Genomic DNA, 21,563 nt, shown 5'->3' with positions numbered 1-21,563 from the left:
GCACTTTACCTTTATGATTCCCCGGTGAGGTAGGCAAATACGATTCTCATTATTCCCATTTCATAGATGAGAGAATTGAGGCCCAGAGAGGTGGAGGTTTGCCCAGCGCCACTCAGCTTGAAAAAAGGTGAGGCTGGAATTCCAAGTCACACAATCTGGCGGTTGAATCAGTTTTTCTAGTCCAAACTGTATGTACCTAAATAGAAATCCTTTCCACAGTATTCTTGACTAGGGGGCCATCTAACCTCATCTCAAAGACTCCCTGTAATAGAGAACCAGTTCCCTTTTGAGTTGGCTCACTCCATTTTTGGGTAGTTTTCATTGGAAAAAAGATTTTTTCCTTACATGGAGCCTAAATCTGCCTTCTTGTCCTTTTTACCAGTTGCTCCTAGTTTTTCTCTTTGGAGCCCAGAAGAATTCCTATGTGCCACATGATTGCCCTTAGAATACTTGAAGAAGCAATCGATCGTACCCTTTCCAAATTTTCTGTTCTCCAGGCTAACTTCCTTCAGTTCCTGCACCTGTTCTCAGATGGTCATCAGCTCAAGGTCCTTCAACATTCTAGACTCAGACCTTCAAGATCTTCTCTACTATCATCAAAGTTCTTTCTGAAATGCAGTACCCAGAGCAATACTCCAGAGGTGTTTGACAAAGACAGGAAACAGTGAAAACTATCACTACCCTACCCACTCCCTCCTTATTCTAGACATTTTTTGGAGGGGGATCTAGAACTGGAATCATTGGTATAGGGAATACCCTGTGAAGAAACTCCCTCTACCAATGCAGATCAGCAGCTGTACTGTGACTCTGGTCTTCAGAGAAGCTGCAGCTATTAACATGACCTAAATTAAATTCATTTTGAGGGGCTGCCATGTCATACCGTTGACTCCTATTGAACTTATGGTTCATTAAAATGCTCAGGTCACTTTTACATGATTGATTGTTTTGCTATGCTTCCTTCCTTTTGGAATTGCACATTTGATCATTTGATAGGTTGAACCCAAATGTTGATTTGAACCCAAGAAGATTCGCAGTTGTCTGAATTCCAATCCACAATATCACATTGACTCTATAACTCCTCATTTCTCTCCAACCCTTCATTCTAATCATAGATCACATCTCCTAACTTCATAGAAATATCTTTTGGATTATAAAGATAAGCCATTGCCCTGATGGATAATTGAGAATTGATCACGAGGTTGACAAAACCCAATTTCACTGTAAATGAACTCTTGCCAATCTGCTGGGGACGCGGGGGAAATAGGGTGGCGGGACAGAGGTGACTAGTGCCCTGCCTCATAAGGGATCTTTCCACAGCCTGGCAGAGATCCAGAAATAGAGCTGGGGTCCTTAGCACCAGTATGGAACTATTTTGCCCTCTCCTTCCTGGAAACTATTCTGCAGTAGGAAGAGCTCCTGACCCAGCATCAGCAAGACCTGAGTTCAAATTTCCCTTCTGACATCCACTAGCTATATAAATGGGCAAGTCTCAACCTCTGTGATTCTCAGTTTCTTCATCTCTAAAATGGGGATAATACCTGTGGTATTTACCTTACAGGGATCTCAAATGAGGTAATATATGGAACATGCTTCACAGCACAGCGGCTGCGATGGTATGTCTGTGGTGAACCAGACTCTTAGAGGTGGACAGGAGCTTAAAGACTTTCTGGTTTACTAGCCTTATTTAACAGAAAAGGAAACTTAAGGCCTAAAGAAGGTAAGAAGACTTCAGACCATGTACCTAAGCCCAGCACCCAAGCTGGCAGAGAAAAAGACTCATCGGCTTCCCCAATCCAGGACCACAGCTTTTGCATCCTTCTCCACTACAGGAAGGAGGTGGGGACAAGTTTTTTAAAAGACGATTTTGCAGATGCTCCATTCTGGCACTGGGGGCTGTTTGGGCCCCTTCCTGCCTCCTGGTGTCCTCAGAGCAGGCTTCTGATTGCTAAAGCCAGCATCTGGACCTATACTAATGAGCTCTAGACATTAACAGTGTTGGAGGCATGACGAAGAGTACGGGGAGTTGGAGGAGAACAGGGTGTACTGAGGCAAAATCTGCTGCTGCTCCACGGAAAACTGCAAGAAACAGAAAGAGCCAAATGGGGACAACCAAGAGACAGCTAGGAGAGAGGTGGGGAACACTGAAGAGGACCCCAATTGAGAGTTTTTTTCTGACCTGGGCCAACTCAACTAGACACAACAGGGATTAAGAAGCAGGGGGGGAAGGGGGAAGAAACTAAGGGCTAAGAACTTTGGCAAAGAAAGGAAGGAACATATAAAAATATGGAGATTTTGATCAGCATGATGGTATGCAAATCATATGCAAAACAGCATGCATATTGGCTTATTTTGTCTTTGAGTCTATGACACAGACTATTCTGAGGAATGAAGTTGAAGGTGCCAAACACCTGAAGAAAAATTTCTAGAATATTTCTAGCCAGACCCAATGGTCCTGAAGGGGATATTGAGACCATCCTCTTATGGTGGAGGTTGGGATGGGCTCCCAACAGCATGGTGGAGTACAGTGCTGCAGAGATTTCTAGAATGGATGATAAGGATTGGAAGGCAGAGTAACTTAATGGGGGAAGGATTTTACTGAAGAGAGCAGGCTGAAGGGAAACTGAGGACCAGGCTAAAAAGATTGGACTTCCCTGAAAACAGGGTTTGAATTTCCATCCTCAGACTTACTCTAGAGGGAAAGAAGTTGGCATCTACCTGCCTCTCACACTGGTAACTTCCTTTAAGGATTTCTCAGTGTGCGGGGGAAACACACAGTCCCTTCCCTAAGGGATCTCCAGCTCTGTCTGCCCTTCCAATGTGCCTTCAAGAACTCTGGCAGATGCCCCTTTTCTCCGGTCATGACACACTAGCCCAGGAGGAGCAGTAAGCATACTTCTAACTTCCCATTTCCAGATTCTTCCTCTATTTCAATTCCCGAGCAAACTCTTCTACTATGAGGTTTTCTCCATTCAGTTTCTCTTCCCAGCAGATACCTATGGTCCTCAGGTCATTCTCATTCTAGGAATTCAGTTTCCTGGCTCACAGTCTCTCTATCTCAATTCCTGCCATTATAGTAGGATGCAGCTTCAATAGACATGACATTCCCTTCAACACTCTGGCCTCCCAGGTCCTCATCACCTCCTGGCTGGAACACTGCAATAAGCTCTTAATTGGTCTCCCTGCTGCCAAAGTGACATTTTTAAAGCAATGGTCTGACCATGTTCTTCACCTGTTTGAAAATTTGCAGGGGGTCCTTATTACCTCTAAGATAAAACCCAAACTCCTCTGCTTGGCATTTAAGCCCTTCACAATCTGGGGCCGACCCACCTTTCCAGGCTTGATGGACAAATCACTTAATCTCTCAGGAGGCTCTCTAAGACCGTAACTTGCAAAGGTGCTGATGTGTAATGGTAGAGGGAGTTTCTTCACCCGGAATTCCTAAACCAATGAAATCACAGGTCCAGTCCATATTTTCTTATATGTGTATGTGTTGTTTTCCCCAAGAGATTGAAAGTTTCCAAAGGGTAGGCACTATTTCCTTTGTCCTTGTATTCTCCAACATCTAGCACACTATCCAGCATGGATTTTTCCCTGACTTTGGATTGTAAGCTCCTCAAGGGCAGGAACTGTCTTTTGCCTCTTTTTGTATCCCCAGCATTTAGCACAGTGCCTGGTACCTAGTGGTGCTTAATTAGTGTTTATTGATTGATATTAGGTGCTTAGCAAAGCCTCGTCGAATGGTTAACGCCTCTTTCCTACTTCATTCTCTTTTCCAGCCCAAGATCCCCCACACAGTTGGTGATCAGGTCAGGGAGGTGACAGTCAACAGTGGCAACATTAATGACCTTTGAAACTCAAGGCCATGGCCTAATTAGGTCTAGACTTGTCCTTGGAGGTGTAGAAGAGGTGACTGCAGTAGGAAACCACGCTTTTCCCTGTAGGTTGATTAGGGCACTGAGTGGTTAAGTGACTTTTCCCTGACTTTGAAATCCCTCTTTGAGGAGATGAGACACAATCCATTTCTTGCACAGGGCCAGCCAGCCTCATGCCTTGTGCTTGGCTCTTCCCTCACAGGCTGGGCCCCTGATCTACTATGGCAAATTACCTCTGATCCTGGCTTTGATGAAGGAGGCAGAAGCTCCATCTTCCCAGGCCTCTAGACTGCTAGGCAATGCCCTTTCTAGGACAGAGCTTGCCCACCTGTTCCACTGTGAGAGAGGAGGGAAGGAGCCAGGATTTATTGGTCCTTTCCTTGTACCCAGATGGTTTCCCAGCTGCCAGATACAACAGGCCTCTTATCATTCCTCAGCCTGGTGAGCCCCACCCTAGAAGGTAACTGGCTAAAGTTGAGGGTGGGAAGAGCACAATAGAAGGCAGAGGAACTGATGGAGAGTTTGAAAAACCAATGTAGGTCCTACCATAAGGTGTACTGGAATGGGGATGGTCTGGCCCCCCTTTTACTAAGAGGATAAGTTGAGGGCCTCTAGAGTAGGGGTCAAGTCTAAGCTATTTGCCTCAGTTCCTCATCTGTAAAACTGGAGAAGGAAATGTCAAACCATTCCAATGTCTTTGGCAAGAAAACCCCACAGTCAAAAGTCCATGGGGTCACAGAGAATTGGACATGACTGAACAAAAACAGCAAACGTGTTGGTACCAGCACCCAGGATCTAGACAGGCTCCTGGATGCCCCCCCTTGGTATAGCTTCCTGCGATGCCAAACTTGAGTGCTTATAAATAGACACTGCATGAACAATCAAACATTCAACAACAGGCATTTATTAAGCACCTGTTATATTCCAGGCATTGTGGTAGGCACTGAGTACGCAAAGACAAAAATGAAACAGTCCTTACTCTCAATGGGCTTATAGTCTACAGGAGGAGACCAAGAGGCTTCTATAGTCACTTCCAGCTCTAGACCTATGATCCCGTAAGTTTATACAAAGCACAAACTATACACAAATACAAGGTTGCTGTCGTTTTTCCCTGACATGATTGGTATAAAGGGATCACAGGCTCATGCTGGAAAAAGGGAAGACTCCCATGAGCAGCAGTACCCCATGTTAACACCCAGAGGCAGTAGGATGTAGTGGAAAGAACCTTGGACATTCAGGACGCCTGGGTTCAGTTCTTAGGGCTGTTGCTCGGCAGGAGGCTTTGACCAAGTCAAAGTCCTCTTTCTGGGTTTTGTTGTTGTTGTTCACTCATTTCAGACTCTTCGTGACCCCATTTGGGGTTTTCTTGGCAAAGGTACTGGAGTGGTTTGCCATTTCCTTCTTCAGCTCATTTTACAGATGAAGAAACTGAGGCAAACAGGATTAAGTGACTTGCTCAGAGTCCCACAGCTAGTAAGTTATCTGTGGGCCTTAGTTTTCTTATCTGTAAAATTCTGGGTTTGAATTAGATGATCTCAAGGGCCCTTTCAATTCAACTAGTCTGAGTCTATAGTCTCAGTACAATACTTAGGTCCCATGAGACCATTGGGGTCCTATGGTAACACTCAGCCCTCATGGCAACAAAAGCAGCCCCAGAGAATATCAAAGGGCTGGTTCTAGGCACCGAGGGTATCCTGGACGCTCTCATTTCCTCCTGCCACACTCTTTCTCCCTTTGTTTCCCATGAGAGAGCCTGGTCCATACCCTGTTAGTCTGCTCCACCCACACCTGCTTCTTAGCCTTGCCTTGACCAGAGCCAAATGCCTGCACAATGCCCTCCCCCTTCCCCTCTGCCAGATGCCAAAACATTTTTCTTGCTTACGTTAAAGACTGCTCCAAATCCAAGCCTGAAGGGTCCTTTAGTGACTGTTTAATAATAGCTCACATTTATTTAGAGCTTGGAAGTTTACAATCATTATTTGATCCTTACAACAGCCTTGGAAGAGAGGTAGTATTATCCCAATTTTAACAGATGAAGAAATTGAGGCTGAGAAATGTTAAGTGATATACTATTGTTTGTCTTCTCAGGGGGTGGGTGGGAGGGAGAGAATCTGGAACTCAATTTAAAAAGAAAAGAATGTTAAAAATAAATAAATAACACATGAAAAAGAAGAAAGAAAGGTTAAGCGATTTTCCCAGGATCACACAGCTAATACATGTCCGAGCTAAGATTTGAACTCAGATCTTTGTGACTCCAAGTCGATTGTTCTTAACCACTGGATCACCTAGTTTTCTACCTTCAACTTTCTCTTTTATAGATAGGAACTTATAGTGAAGAAGTGACAGAGAAGGTCACAGAGCTAAGAAAAAAAAAGGTAGAGCCAGAATTTAAGCCTGGGGTTCCTGATTCCAGCTCTGCTGCTTAATCTGCTATGCCACTGTCCCTCACACCAATCCTTCCTAGATTGGTCCGACCAGAGGCAGCAGCTTCTGATTTAGATGGGTGTCCATGGCTACTCTCCCAGGCCTTTGGCCCTGGGTCTGCTTAGACCTTTGGATCCTCAAGGGAACTAAGTTCTTTTCCATTCACCCACATCTCAGTTGAATGTTTCTCTCCTGTTTTCTCTAGGTCTGTCCCCCCGTTGCCTGTGCCTGTGTGTCTTTCATGGACAGCAAGAGCTATAGGAGAAGTGATGAGGCCTGGGTAGTTATCTCTGTATGGTGCCAAGCACGCTGCCATTTGCACTACTGTCACCTGGGACTGGCAAGGGCTTTCATTTTGATCATCTCAGGAAACATTTCTGAGGGACCTTCCCCACCCCCCCCCCACTTCATTAATTGTCGAATCAATAGCAAGCATCAGTGCCCCTCTTTTTGGGCAGTCCCTTCCAGATACATGGCCTGCTCATATAACTTTTCCCTCTGGCCTCAGAGATGCTACAGACAATTGTGCCTCTGGGTTAGTTTCAATCCCAATCTCAAATCAATTACATGAACAAAACCAGGTGCTTCTAGGCCAGGTGTCGGGGTTACAAATAGGGAAAAAAGCCTCGGTTTCAACCCTCTTAGAGTTAACAATCCAACATTATTAATCTTACGTGGTGCATTAGCTAGAGCACTGGATTAAGAGGGGAGAAGATCTGAGTTAGATCCTGTCTCAGACACTTACTTTGTGACCCTGGGCAAGTCACTTGACCTCTCGGTGCCTCAGTTTCCTCGTCTGTAAAATGGGGATAATAATATCTCTCAGGGTTGTTGTGAGAATCCAGTGGGATAATTAATATGTGCAAAGTACTTGGCAAACTTAAAGTGCTACCTGTTATTACCTTAATGTTCTTCCCGATCCACTTGATGTTCCATATAAACAAGACTAACATTTTTCTTAGCCCTGGTCTTTGCTTTTATGCTTTTGTTCACGCCATCCCCAATCACTGGAATGCCCCTTTCCTCCCTTCTTCATCATTCTTTGAAGCCCAATTTATGAGCCACTTCCTCCACGAAACTACCTGTTTGCAACAACTTTTTCCTCAGAGTCTGGCACTCCCTTGGTGTTGTATGTAGGAAAAGTTGGGTGGTTCAGCGGATAGAGTGCCTGGCTTGGAGTCAGGAAGACTTATCTTCCTGAGTTCAAATCCAGCCTCAGACACTTACTAGCTGTGTGACCCCAGGCAAGTCACTTCACCTTGTTTGCCTCAGTTTCCTCATCTGTAAAATGAGCTGGAGAAGGAAATGACAAACCACTCCAACATCTTTGCCAGGAAAACCCCCAATGGGGTCACCAATTGTCAGATGCGACTGAACGACAACAACAATGCTGTATGTGTTTTGCATGCATTTACTTATTTACTGGATTCTGTGTACATTACGTATACATGATCTTCCCCATCAGAATGTATGCTCCTTGAGGGCAAGGCTTTCTTTGCATATCCGTTGCTTAGCATGGTGACTGGCACATAGAAAGAGCTTACTGAATGCTTGTTGATTGGTTATCACGCATTTAAATGTATCATCGTTACTTGTACATGTGTGCTATCACCTTACTAGATGGTAAGCTCCCTGAGGGCAAGGGCTATTTCATTTTTGGCTTTATATTCCCAGGGCCTAGCACCTTGCCCTGCTCATAATAAGTGTGTAATAATATTTACTGAATTTAATTCTTGAATGATACAAGACAGAATGTGATCAAGGCAGAGGGCTAGTCTGGATCAAATCACTTCATTCGCCTATTTCCGTATCTGTCAAGTGAGAGTGGCTTCTGATTCTTAGCCCAAATTTCTTTCTTTATTCCATGATGCTGCTTTTCAGGCTGGACTTCCTCAGAGGGCAAAGGAGGCCAACAACCTAGGGACCTGGGTAATAACCGATAAATATCTAGGGATGGGACCATAGCAGACAGAATCTCCAGAAAATCCGTGTGGGCCTCAGCGTTGGGGAACTTAGCCCATCCCAGCTCTGTCACTTACTAGTTTTGTGCATGTGGCCATTTTAGCTTTCTGAGCCTTAATTTCCTCATCTTTAAAATGGGGTCAGTAACTCTTGAACCACTTACTTCATAGGGCTGTTATGAACATCAAAAGAGGCGATAGATGTAATGTGCTTTGAAAACCACAAAGCTTTATAAAAACGCTGTTACTATTTCATAGCTTATTTGAGCTACCATTATATCAGATTCTTAAATCTATCCTGCCCCGTCCTCATAAACACAAACACATGTAGTCCAGCACAAAGGGACCCAGACACATACATGCAAACCACAGGCATGCAAACCATGCATATGTGCAAGATGCACATGAGCTCATACCCATCAAAGCGGTCAGATACGGCCTTTGTGTACATACTACAGAACCACACTTGCCTTCCGGGACTCACCTTTCAGCTACCTCCACCTGTCACATGGCTAATTCCTTGCGTAATCTACCTAGGATACTTCCATGACATTCCCATACCTCTTTACCTTGCCCTGGCCACAGATGACCCAGACCCATGGCGATGCTTGGCTCTTACAGCAATGCCCAGATGCTTTGGCTAGACTGTCATTCTATGGTGGTGCCATCTAAGGAAGTACCGCTGTTGTCCACGCCACCCTACCACCTCTGGCTCTTTGGATGCTAGAACAGTAGGAGAAGTGAGGGATGCCTGGCTACCTCCCTCTTCCCCTCCCTCGTAACCATCAGAAAATGCTGCCAAGAACCCTGCAACTCCAGTGGCCCTGAAATGTATCATTGACAGGGTGACAGGGACTAAGCTGGAGTTGCTGGCATCCCCTGGCAGCTTCCTTGAGGTTTGGCTGGAGGAAAAGCTGGATATCAAACTAGCTGTACGCCAGTGGGCCTAGCCCCAGAGGCCTGGGGCTCACTAGAGCCAGGGCTGAGCCCACAGCAGAATAGGCCAGAGTGTAGGATGGCAGTCCACATAGGTGTTCCAGAGCCTGAACACTCTCTCTTCCCTTCCCTCTCCCATTGGTTCTACCCACAATTTCCTACAGTATTCTACCTATATTCCCCACCCTCCCAAAAGACTAGGATGCTCATCCTGGGCAAGTTATCTCACCTTTCGAGCCTCAGTTTCCTCTCTTGGAAAATGAAGGGGTTGGACTAGATGGCCATGGTATCATAGTCCAACTCTCTTATTTTACAGGTGAAGAAACTGAGGCCCAATGAGGTCAATGACTTGCCTAAGGTCATACTAGAATTTGAACTCAGGTCCTCTGAATTCAGAGTCAGGGCTTGTTCCTTTGCATCATGCTGCCTGCGCCCCGCCCCGAGCTCCCTTGAAATTGCTTTCAAAGAAGCCACCTAGGCACATTTTAGTCTCCAGCTTCAGGACTAATGTTGCTTCTTCGTTCTGTTTAGCCAACTTAAACACTTCTTTCTTCCCACACCCCTCACAGCCCATTGGTACATAGAGATCATTTCTATAACTGCAGCAGCCACATCCTTAGCATATAGCCCTGCCCCTGACTCATCTATGTTGGTAGAAACTAGGCCCCCAGTAGGGAGATACAAACATCGCTTTAGGCATTTTCCCAGCATGAACCTCCATTCCTGCTGCTCCACAGTGAAGTCCAGGTCCTGCTTGGATGAATGAGCTAAAAGAGAACTTAGGGGTCCCTGGTCTTCTCCCTTTTGGCAAGAAGCCCCAGCCCCAGAAGCAGCTGCACTGGGGAGATGGGGGAGGGGCTGGCTCCAGTTTCTAGGGTCAGCCTCATACTCCAGCTGGGGGCTTCAACCTTAGCCAGCCCACAAGGCCTGTCCCTGGCCCCCTGGTCCTTCCTGTGCAGGAGAGGGAAGCCTATAGGCTCAGGACATCAAACACGCCTGGGTAATCCAAACAGGGTGTTGGTAGTGGTGGTGGGGGGAGGTCAGCCAGAGCAAATGAGAAACATGTGGCATCTATTTCCCCTTCCCTTGCTCTTTCCCTCCCTCAGTCCCTCTCTCTCTTGAGCTCATTCATGATCTGGAGCCACAGGGACAGGCCTGGGAGGAAGGTGGGGAGGAGGCTCACTTGTGGCTGGGCTGAGTGTCCCTGGCAGGCATTGCATTGCTCTGTATGTTGGTGGGAGATGAGCCACTCTGAGGACAGGCTGGGACAGACAGAAGTCCAGAAGGTGGATGACTTTAATTTTTTTTTATCAGAGTTACTAGGAATTAGGAGTTGTTATTACTTCTTCCAGGGCTGTTGCTAGGTTCTTCAGTGACAGATCAAGATCTGCAAGTGGGCAACTGATGGGCTTCTTTCCAAAGGAAAATACAAAGAGAGAAATAATGGGGTCCTGATGAGACAGGTGCTGGCGTTCAGGGAAAAGAGAGGGCATGGGTTCCGATCCCAAACCTGCTACCTACTACCTATGTGACATTTGGCAAATCAGCTAATCTTTCTGACTCTCAGTTAGCATATCTATAAAATGGAGGGTGGGGGTGGGAAGAGGCTAGACTAGGTCATCTCTAAAAAGTCCCTTCCTGCTCATAATAGTTCTCTTGATATGTTTTAAGGAATGTCATCTGTGTTTTCTGTGGCTTGAGGGAGCAGAACTAGAACTGGTGGGTGGGAATTGCAATGAAACAGATTTTAACACAATATAAGGAAGAACTTTCTAACAATTAAAGCTGTCCTCCAATGGAATGGGGAGTCAGTTGTTGGGGATGATGGGACTGGGGGTGGGGCAGGATTTTTGTACAGGAGATGGCCAGGGAGAATATGATTCTAGGAAATTCCAAGGACAAGAAGGAGGCGTGTGTGTGTGTGTGTGTGTGTGTGTGTGTGTGTGTGTGTGTGTGTGTGTAAGTAAATGCCTCTCCCTCCTCAGTCACAGCTAGGAAAGAACTGCAGTATGCTGCAGTGGTAGAGGAATCAGGGAGGCTGGTCAGAGCAGCAGCCCCGACCCTCAGAACCATGCCCAGATTAGAAAAGATTTAGGCTATTTTCAGTCAGATTCTATTCCTTTAACTCCTTCCCACCTCAAGAAATCATTCTATCCTGAGGCAGGTAGAATGGGTGTGTATGTGGGAGGGTCAATTTCTGTTTGAGGCATTGGGAAAGAAATAGAAGTATCTGGCACCCGAGCATTTCCATGTGAGCTGGAAAGGAGTGGTTGTGGTGGGGGGATTTACTGCAGGAGGTCTCTGTTTTCTTTGAATGCCAGGCTGGCATGGAGCCCAGATCCATGCTGCTAGGGCCCAAAATAGCAAATATGGGGGGGCAATTCTGTCCCTGTTGCCCTTCCCTACTCAGGGATGAAGCACCAGTGAGGATGGAGGACAATCCCTTCTAGACTGGTAACCACAGCCTTAACCCAGAATAAGGGGTCAGGTGGGCCCTGGGTATAATGGCTAGCAACTCAATTCGATCACCTCTTTTGCCCAATTTTAGAACCCAGAGTTTAAAAATTGGGCTGGTGCTATAATATCAAGGACTCATGAAGGGCATTTCCCAGGGCCCGTTTACACTGCAGAGGAAATGCTCTACCTCTCCCTACTCTCTTCCTCCTTACAACTTTCTTCAACACCGTTCTCTCATCCACACAAAACTTTGTGAAGCACAGAAGTTTATGTGCTTCTGCCTCTCACCTCTACCTTCTCCTAGGAGAAGGGACAGTCTGATGGCCAGTTTATTCATTCATTCAAAAAATGGTCATTGAATACCTACCATATACATATACATGCAAAGTTCAATGCTCAGATACTCATGGTATGGTGGAAGGAATCCCGGATTTAGAATCTATCTAATCTACGTTCTGCTACTTATTACCTGTGTGATCATGGGCAGGTTACTTAACCTCTCTGGGCCTGTTTCCTTTCCAATTCTAAATCCTATGGTCTTATGAATTTCTCTCTGAATAATATATAAACCATAGCAGGAGTAAAGGACTAGACTAGCCTGGAAGTAGGCCAATCTCTCCCTTTAGCTTCTCTAGGCATGATGTTGACCAAAGGGATGAATCAGATAAAGGACATCCTGCCCACTGTCATCCTGAGCTATATGAATGCAGGGCTCTGGAGAGGACATAAGCTATAGACAGCTAATAAAAGAATCGTGAGAAACATATCCCTCAGCATTAACCCCAAGGTAGGAGCCTAAATAACATCAATTTCCTTTTAAAAATGATTCCTTTGAATAGCTTATAAGTACATCATGCTTTGTAAACCTTAAAGGGCTGTCATAATGTAAGTCGTCATTACTATGCTACTAGCGTATATCTCTACACCTCATCCATTAGCTAGTGGGTCCCAGAGAAACAGAGATTTGTTCAAGGTCACACAACAAGTCTAGGGACAGAGTTAGTTTCACCAATTCCTCTCTAAGGCTCCACGTAGTACTCTAACCCACCAGACAAATCAAAGGTGGCCTCACTTACAAGAATAATGGAGGTAGAATTAAATTCATCTAGGACTCCTGGGTCTGAGGGTCAACATCTGCCAAATCAGGTTGTACAAATTACTCCTTTTCTTCCTAGGGCTGAGAGGCAAGGCAGAGTGGCCCAGTGGAAAGAATGCTGTATTTGGAATTAGGAAGGGCTGGGATCTAATCCTGACTTTGCTACTTGTGTGTCTTTGGGCAAGTCACAAGTCAGGAGACTTGAGGTGGTAAATGACTTGCTCAGATTCACATACTATGTGCATTTGAACCAGTACTTGAGCCCATGGTATCCAGAATCTGAGGCCAACTCTCTATCCACTAGGCCATATTGTTGATTGGATAAAAGTCATCAATAAGCACCTACTATGTGCCAGCTACTTCGGTAAGCACTGGAGATAACAAAGAAAGACAAAACAACCCCTCTCTCCACAAAAAAAAACCCACACCGATTAAAAAACAAATAAAAAACTAATCCCTGTTTTCAAGCTTAGAAAAGCAAAAATTAACCTTTCTGAAGTTCTTTTTCCTTTCCTCAGTACAGGACATCTCAAAGCAAATTTTCCTTGGTATGCAAAATGAAAATGGCTTTTCAAAGAGCTTAGAAAATGATCTTCAAACCTAGAGAGACATGGCCATCCTTGTTCACTGGGTTTTGACCTGGGCTCCTGACCACAAAGATATTGCCATGGCAACCCTAAGCCCATAAGGTCCTTTTTGCGAGGGAATGGGTCTGGATGCCCGAGTTCCTGGATGTCCACACTCTGAACTTGAGTCACCCTCAGCTTTCCCATTTGCTGAGTTTGCCTGGAGGTGCAATGTTTAGTGAGGCATAAGGAATTGAACTTGCTTTGGCCCTAAACATTAAGGTAGGAAAAACATTATGAGTCACACTGTCAACATCATTAATATTTAACCATCATTTATTAATAGTCAATATATGTCTTCCATTTTCATTTCCAGAGAATTTGGGGTATTTTTCAGGCCTTTGTTTCCACCTTATGAGGGAGAGAGAGAGGTAGGGGGGGAGGGGGGAAGAAAGAGAGGAGGGGAAGAGGAGAGAAAGGGGTGGGGAGAGGAGAGGGACTTTTCCTAATTTGCAGATAACTAAGCTAGGTCACGCAGTATGCTGGTATGGGGGATTTTGTCTTTGGCCTTGTCTTAGACCAGGCCTCAATGTTCCCATCTCTTCCCTGAAACCGAACTGCCCCATGAAATCTCAAGAATCCAAAATCCTGTTGGGGTGGGGTAGTTTCTGTGTTCCCTCACTCCATTTCCCAACTTCAAATTTCCCAGGATTTTTCCCAGTGCTGGAGTGCTAACAATTTGGCTGATTTCAAGGTGACTGAGGGAGCAATCCTTTACGCATCTGGGCCCCAGCTGATTCCTGGGAAGAGAGTGATCAGATTTCAGCCCCACTTTTCCCTTTCATTCCAGAAAGCCTCTCATTTGGTGCCTGCTGTCCTAGTAACCCAGTCCAGACCTTATTACTTGGCAGCTGTCAGGTTCTTGGCCTGAGAACTCAACCTTGGTTTTTTAGGATGAGAGAAATAATAACCAACTTCATAAGTGCTGGGCTCTGGACCCCAAACTTCTCACCCTAGCCTCAATAGGCTCTTCAGTAGGGCTTCTATCTTAGACACTTACAGTACCTTCATGGGATACAGGCTGACCCCTAAATGTACTCTGCAGTCTCTCCTTTTCCTCTTCCTCCTTCTACAATGGAGGATGTGAAGCATTACTTAGGGGACACTGGCTTCCCATACCAGGAAACTCCTTCCTCTATCTTAGCTTCAGAGCCTGGCATTACCCTGCAGTTACTCCTTAGCTTGCTAACAGAATATTCCCTTATTCTGACTGAGAACAATAAATGACCACTTTTCTCCTTTTCACTCATTCATTTATTAATTCATTTACTCATTCATTCATTCTTTACTATGTGCTAGGTGCTGTCCATGCAAAGACAAGAATGATATACTTTCTAAGCTGAAGGAGCTTATAAGGGAGAAAACAACATGTACACAGGTAAAGAAACATAAAATATATTCAAAGTAATTTGGGGGCAAGTGGGTACTAACAAATAGGAAAGTCAGCATCGACTTTGAGTAAATGGTTGCACACCTATGCTGAGCCTAGGACAAAGTTAGGATGAGCCAGAGTTCTGCTCCTGGGGAGGGGCACTGCCCTCTGAACAAATTCAGCACCTCCCCCCCACCCTGCCCTGGGGAATGCAGGGGGAGGTGACTGTTGCTTGGGCAAAATCTAAGCTTCCCTCCCCCAATCACCTTTGTCTTTGTAGGTTCCCTTCTCATGCCTTCCAAAATCTGGTCTGGAAAGAATGCCAGAGCAGGAGGCAGATCTGGGCTCTCCTGGCTCTGCTGGGTGATCTTGGGCATCACTTAACCCCTAGCTCTCAGTTTTGAAATAGGAGAACAAAGAATATATTCCTTCCCTGGGTACCTCACAGGGCTACTGTGAGAAATACACGAAATGATGTATTTAGAAGTGATCTGATAACCTAAAAGTGCTATACAGATGTGCAAGTGTGAATCTCCTCCTTCTCCTCCTCTTATTTCTAGGCACCTTCCTAAGCTCAATCCATTTTTGAGTGGTATTGCCAGTTGCCTTACCTCATCATAGAAATTGAATGGGCTTCAGTTCTGGCAGTGGGAGATGGGGGATATCCTGGAGACCCGTCCTCCTGGCCAATTTTTTTTGGGGGGGGGAGAATACAGATTTGAGGCCAGATATGTTGAGTCATCACATTAGCCAGTAATAAGGGGCGGGTGGGGAAGGGCTAGTTCATCTCACCAATCATCTACTAGTTCTCAGCGATGCCTGCTATAGCTTCATCCCTTACTTTCTCTTGGCACCTGCAGATGTGCCAATACCACACCTAAAAGGGCAGGAAACCACTCCCCCTTGCCAGTGTTCTGCAGATACCCCTGCCCAGTGCCTTTTCTGAATTAGGACTCAGGCCATTATCCAATCAGTCCTTGTCTTTCCCTAACGTGAGCGTTGTGAGCAGCAGGTGGAAAGGTCACTAAGAGGAACAGGGTGGCTCTTGTCCATCTCTAATAATCTCCTTCCCTTATTCTTAGGCACCCTCTTCTTGTTCAAAAGTCCCATGAGGAGATACCTGGAAGTCATGGAATTCATGCCCCTTGTCTCTAGGCAGGTGATTCCCTGACTGAGAGGTCAAATGGATTACCTTATGGATCTGCAAGGGGGTGGGGTAAATCCAAATCCCCCCCTTCTCCAGCCAGAATCCCCTCCCTATTCCTGCTGCATCCCTGTCACTCAGATAGCAGCCCATGCTTAGTCCTTCCCCTTTACGCAGGAGTGTGGGCACACCCCCTCTCTTCCCCCCAGTCCTCCACCCTGGGGAAATCGGCACCCAGTACCCATATAAGTCTCTGCAATGAAGTAAGAGCTGACCTCCAAGAATCTGCCTTGCTGCTCCTTCTAGTGCAGCATCCTCTCTCATGCCCAGGCCTCACTCACCCTTCCTCTATATGGGGTGCTTTGCCATACTCACCTGACCCCCAAGTTCCATCCCTCACTCTCATTCCGCAGGAATTGGCTCCCCTCTCCCCCCAAGCAAAGTGCTTTAGGTTTTTTAAAATTGACTCTTTGGGCTCTGAGAACAATAGAGCCTATCTCTCTTCTTCCTTTGCCAAAGAAAGCATTGTTCTAAGCCATCAGGGGCTGTGTCCACACTCCCTCCTTCGAGCCTGCTTCCTTGTTTTCTTTAAAGGCCAAACTCCTTGGCAAAGGAGGAGAAAGGTCCATTGAAAATCTCAGCCCCTTCACCAGCCTTAAAGAAAATGGGGCTAGGGATGGGAGGAGGAGAATTAAGTCCACATCAGCAGAGCTTATCACTTGGAGTCGGAGCCCAACTCCCAGTGCCTTGGAAATCACCCTAGCTTACACTAGATGCCTGCAGGAGGAAGTGGAGAATCTCCCCCACCCCTTCCAAAACACAGCCACTCCCTGTCTCACCTCTCCAGACTCCTCTTTCCCTTAGGCTTCTCACTGTTCTCTTCCTCTAACCCCCAAATCTCACTTCTTAGGGAAGCGGGAGCATCTCTGGGTCAGGCTCCAGTCCCATTCTACATATGGGGAGGGGTGTCATGTCAACATTGCAGATCTGGCACAGTGGCCTTAGCACTGAATGTGGGGAGCAGCTCCCCCATGCCCACCCCTGATGGGGTACCACAGCCAGACCTACCCTGGACTATCCCTGGGGAACGTAGGGGACTGCTGCCTCCCTCATTCCCCAAAACTTCGAGATACAACTCCCCAACTCAGCACAAGGAACAGTAAGGCAGTAGGGCTTGAGAGAGGGGGGAGACAAGGCACTCACCCAACATTTGGCTGAAAAGCAGCTGCTCCAGGTCTCCCAGCACAGTCACTACAAGCTCGGGATCTACCTTGAGGAAGGCTCGCTCCTCCTGGCCCTTGCCAGCGGGTGGTGGTGGTGCCCCCTTCTGCCCCTTGGCTTTGCTGGACAGAAGCTCATCATCGGACTTGCTGTCATCGCTGACACCCGCCTCAGGGGCCTTGCTGAGGGGCTTCACTTCAGCATAGGGACCCCGGGGGATTCGGCTTGGCTTGCCCAGGCCCGGGGCCAGCGGAGCCAACGGGGGCTTGGCTACCCCACCAGAGGTCATCTTGGCCTGAAATAGTGAATGTTCTGATTTGGAGAGCGTCTTGGACATGAGGGGCGCCTCCCGGCCCTTGGGCCCCCCCTTGCCGAAGCCCTTAGGCGTCTTGGCCATGTCGTCGCTCCACTGGGGCTCATAGAGCTGCATCTTCTTCTCTGAGTCCGTCAGGAAAGAGAGGTTGGTGAGGGACTTCTGCTTGCGGAGGTTGGAAGCCGGCGGCGGCGGAGGCCGGCTGTCCACGCTGCCAGACTTGAAGACCTTCAGCTCTCCGGCGCTGGCCTTGGCCACCCCGCTGCCGGGAGGCTTGGCCCGCTTGGGCATCATGCTTTTGCCCTCGCCTGCCTTTTTGCCGAAGCCCCTGAGTTCTTCGGAGCCCTCGCCGCCGCTCAGTTCCACATCGGGTTGCAGGCTCTTGAGGGAGGTGCCCAGCATCCTGCCCGCCAGGAACGCATTGAAGATTCGGGCGTCTGGAATCACGGAGGGAGAAGAGGAGGAAGAATAGAAGGAGGAGGAATAAGAAGAGAAAGAGGGGAGAAGAGAGAGGAGGGAGAGAGAGAACCAAGGGGCGCCAAGGAGAGGCGAGAGGAGGAGGAAAGGAAAGAAGAAAAAGGAAAGGAGGAACGGAGGCGAGCAAAAGGGAACGTGGAAGAGGAGGAGGAGAAGGAAGGAAAAGGAGGAAAGAAAGAACGGGGGAAAAGAAGAGATAGAAGAAAAGAAGGCGGGAGAAAGCGAGAAAGGGTGGGGAAGAGAAAGGGGTGGAGTGGGGAGAAACAAAAATAAAAATAAATAAAAAGATGGATGGAAGAGATGCCCAACCCTCCAGCCACTTGGAATTCGCTGCTGCAGCAGGCAGGCGCACGGCGAGGACTGGGCTTTTCAAGCCTGGCCGCCACCGAGGCTGGCTCTCCCAGCTGCTGCTACTCTGTGCGCTGTCAGCCCCTGGCTCCCTCACACCCGGGGCCAGCGCCCTCCCTCTGCTCGCTTCTGCTGCCGCGGGGAGAGATGCTCAGGGCTCGGAGCTGAGGAAGAGGGGAGGGGATTTAAAAAAAAAAAAAAAAAGGGAGGGAGGTAAGAGTGAGCGCGAGAGGGCGAGCGAGCAAGCTAGCAAGAGAGAAATCTATTTCTGGCCCGGGGAGGGGGAGGTGTCTGTGAGCTAGGAGCCCGAGGGGCGGGGTAGGAGCGGGGAGGTGGTCGATAAGGGATCGGAACATTTTTTCTCACCGTTCAGCAGCCGAGAGACAGAAGCGGGCACTGGAAGGCCAGCAGAGGCTATGTCCTGGAGCTGCAGGGGACTCAGCCTCCCCCAGCCCCGTATTTTGGCTGAGTCTGTCTGCAGGAGGCAGGGAGATTGGGGGAGGGCGGCTAGGGGGCAAGGAGCGGGAGGTGGAAAATGGGATCTGGGTTCTGGTAGGTTGGGGAGACTCCAGGGGCAATAGGGTGAGAGAAGGGGGTTTATAACCAGGAGGATGCTTTTCCCCAACTGTTAAGCCTCCCTCCCTCCAGACCCCTGCAGAGGATTCCTCTAAAAGCCAGAAGGGGGTTTGGGTCAGTTCTAGGAATTGTTACCCTGTGTCCTCACTTTCTCATTCCCAGGCTAACCGCTACACCTAAGCTTTCTTACTGGGTGTGTCTTGTCTGGAAAGTCACATCCACAGGGAAGGGGAGAAGGCTGGCAGGGAGACAGAGCCCAGGTGCAGTTCAGTACAGTGCCCTTCCTTCCTTAACCTCAAGGAACTGAATTGGGTAGCAATGGGAAGTGAGAACAGGTGGATGGTGGAGAAGCCAATGCCCAGGCAAGGAAATTCGATTGAGAAGGGATGTGTGTTAAGATCTAGGGGATCTTCAGGGAAGCAGCAACCAACAGAGCACTGATTTTGGAGCCAAAAGTTCTCAGTTTTAATCAAGCTCTGGATGCCTCTTGGGTGATCCTCAGTAATTCATCTGACTTTCTGAGGTCTCAGTTTCTTGATCTGTAAAATGGAAATCATCATACTTGCCCTGCTGATCTCACAGGGTTATTGTAAGGGATGTAAGCTATTCTTATAAGGTGAGGAAAAACAAGGACCTTGTGCCTATCTTGTGTTCAGATCACAGATGTGAGCTGGTCTGGACTCTGGGGGGCTGTGTGAAAAGGTGGTGCAAGATGAGATGAAGAGGACCAAGAGGCCAGCAAGTAGGTACCCTCTGTCCAAGAGGGAGGCAGGGCAGAATTTAAAGAAACACACCAAGAGATTCGATCTCAATTCCCCTCCTCCTACTCATGGCTCTGAGATGAGTGAATACCAGGAGAGAGAATTGGGGTTTGAGAGGTAGAGGTGGTAAAAGATGATTCATTGCTTTGCCAACAGTGGTTGTAAAGTCTGTTCTTTTCTTGTTAGTCATTCAGTAAACATTTATTATGTGCCTACTATGTGCCAGGCACTGCACTATGCTCTGGGTCCTCAGACTCTGTTCTCTAAGATCCCAAAGTCTGAGAAAATCACTTAACCTTTCTGGGTCTCAGTTTATCCATCTATAAGATGAGGGACCCAGATGACCTCTAAAGCCCTTTCTGGTTCTAAATATGGAATTCTCTGTATCATCTGAGCTACAATATTACAGAATCACAAAGTTAAAAGACTTCAGTTGTTATCTCGCCCCATATGTACCTGAAAAGGAATTCTCTCAACACCTTTGAGCCTCTACTTGAACATCTCTCTAGTGATGGGGAGCTCACTCTTAGTCAAGGAAGGCTGTTCCCTGTTTATATAAGGGCTAGGAAGGTTTTATTTACATATAGCTGAAATCTGTCTCTGTAATTCTCTCCTATTGTGCCTTCTGGGGCCAAGCAACAGAACTCTAATGTTTTTTATCAGAAACTTAAGTATTCAGTTAGAAGATTATTTTGTAAGAATGGCTTTTGGACCTGCCAGAAGCATAGAGGGGAGGGGCAAGGGTGAGTTAGAGGTTACTGATAGCTTGGAGAAAAAGCAAGTAATAAATCAGGAAGACTTCTTGGAGAAAATAGTCTCCAGTTGCAATGCAATAGAGAAGAGCTATGGGATATGGCAGGCAGAAGGAGGTGGTAGCTTGTTCCACCTTCCATGTTAAAACACAACAGACAATAGACTGAGCCTAGAGAGGGCAGATTGGACAAAAGACCTTGGAAGCAGACAATGAGGCTGTAACTGAGGGAGTAGAATAGAAAAGGGGTTGGCTGGGATTTGGCAAGAGATGAGCTCAAGGAGGAAGGGCCTAGTTTAGTTCTGTGTTTGTCATGTGTTAAGGCAGCATAGGGTAGAGTGCCAAGCTCATGGCTCACAGGCACAAAGATCTGGAGCTGGAAGGGACCTCAGAGGTTGTTTTCAGCACCCATGTTTTACAGATGAGCAAACTGAAGCTCAGAGACAGTCACTTGCCCAAAGCTATAGCCTGTCTGTCTGTTAATAAACATTTATTAAGCACCTGCGGCGTGCTAAGGATACAAAAACAGGCAAAAGACAGTCTCTGCCCTCAAAGAGCTCACAATCAAAAGGGGGAGACATCAAGCAAATGGATAGGCACAGACAAGGTATCTATGTACAGGATGAATAGGACAAAAGTGAAGAGGGAAGGTGCTAGAATTAAGAGGGGCTGGGAAAGGCTTCCTGTAGAATATGAGATTTTAGTTGGGACTTAAAGGAAATCAGCAAGCAGAGACAAAGAGGGAGAGCATTCTAGGCATGGGGGATAGTCAGAGAACATTTCCAGAGCCAAGAGATGGAGTATCTTGTTTATGCAATAGCAAGGAAGCCAGTGTCCCTGGGTTGAAGATTATGTGGTGGAGAGTAAGATATAAGAAGACTGGAAAGGTAGAAGGGGGCTAGGTTACGAAACATCAAATAGAGGATTCTGCATTTGATCCTGGAGGCCATAGGGAGCCACTAGAGTTTATTGACACAGTTAGACCTGCCCTTTAGGAAAATCACTTTGGAGGCTGAATGAAGGATGGATTGGAGTGGGGAGAAACTTGAGGCAGGCCAACCCACCGGCAATTCTGTTGTCTCTTGGTGACTCCATTTGGGGTTTTCTTGGCAGAGATACTGTAGTGGTTTGCTATTTCCATTTCATTTTATGGATGAGGAAACTGAGGCACACAGGGTTAAGTGACTTGACCAGGGTCACACAGCTACTAAGTGTCTGAAGCTGGATT

The 21,563-nt window shown here is 47.1% G+C and overlaps 1 protein-coding gene across 1 annotated transcript in view; it reads right to left on the bottom strand.

The window, feature by feature from the left end:
• Window positions 1-21,563, bottom strand: part of NAV1 (neuron navigator 1) — a 226,190-nt gene that overhangs the window by 162,810 nt on the left and 41,817 nt on the right. Inside the window, exon 3 of the mRNA XM_036753792.1 lies at window positions 17,092-17,859. Coding sequence (XP_036609687.1) covers window positions 17,092-17,824 — 733 coding nt within the window. The 5' untranslated portion in view covers window positions 17,825-17,859. The remainder of the gene's footprint in view (window positions 1-17,091; window positions 17,860-21,563) is intronic.

Source organism: Trichosurus vulpecula, chromosome 4 (genome assembly GCF_011100635.1).
Source record: "Trichosurus vulpecula isolate mTriVul1 chromosome 4, mTriVul1.pri, whole genome shotgun sequence".
In the NCBI taxonomy this organism is placed as follows: Eukaryota; Metazoa; Chordata; class Mammalia; order Diprotodontia; family Phalangeridae; genus Trichosurus; species Trichosurus vulpecula.
Note: the sequence above shows the minus strand (reverse complement) of the source record. Positions and strands in the feature narration are given on the sequence as shown.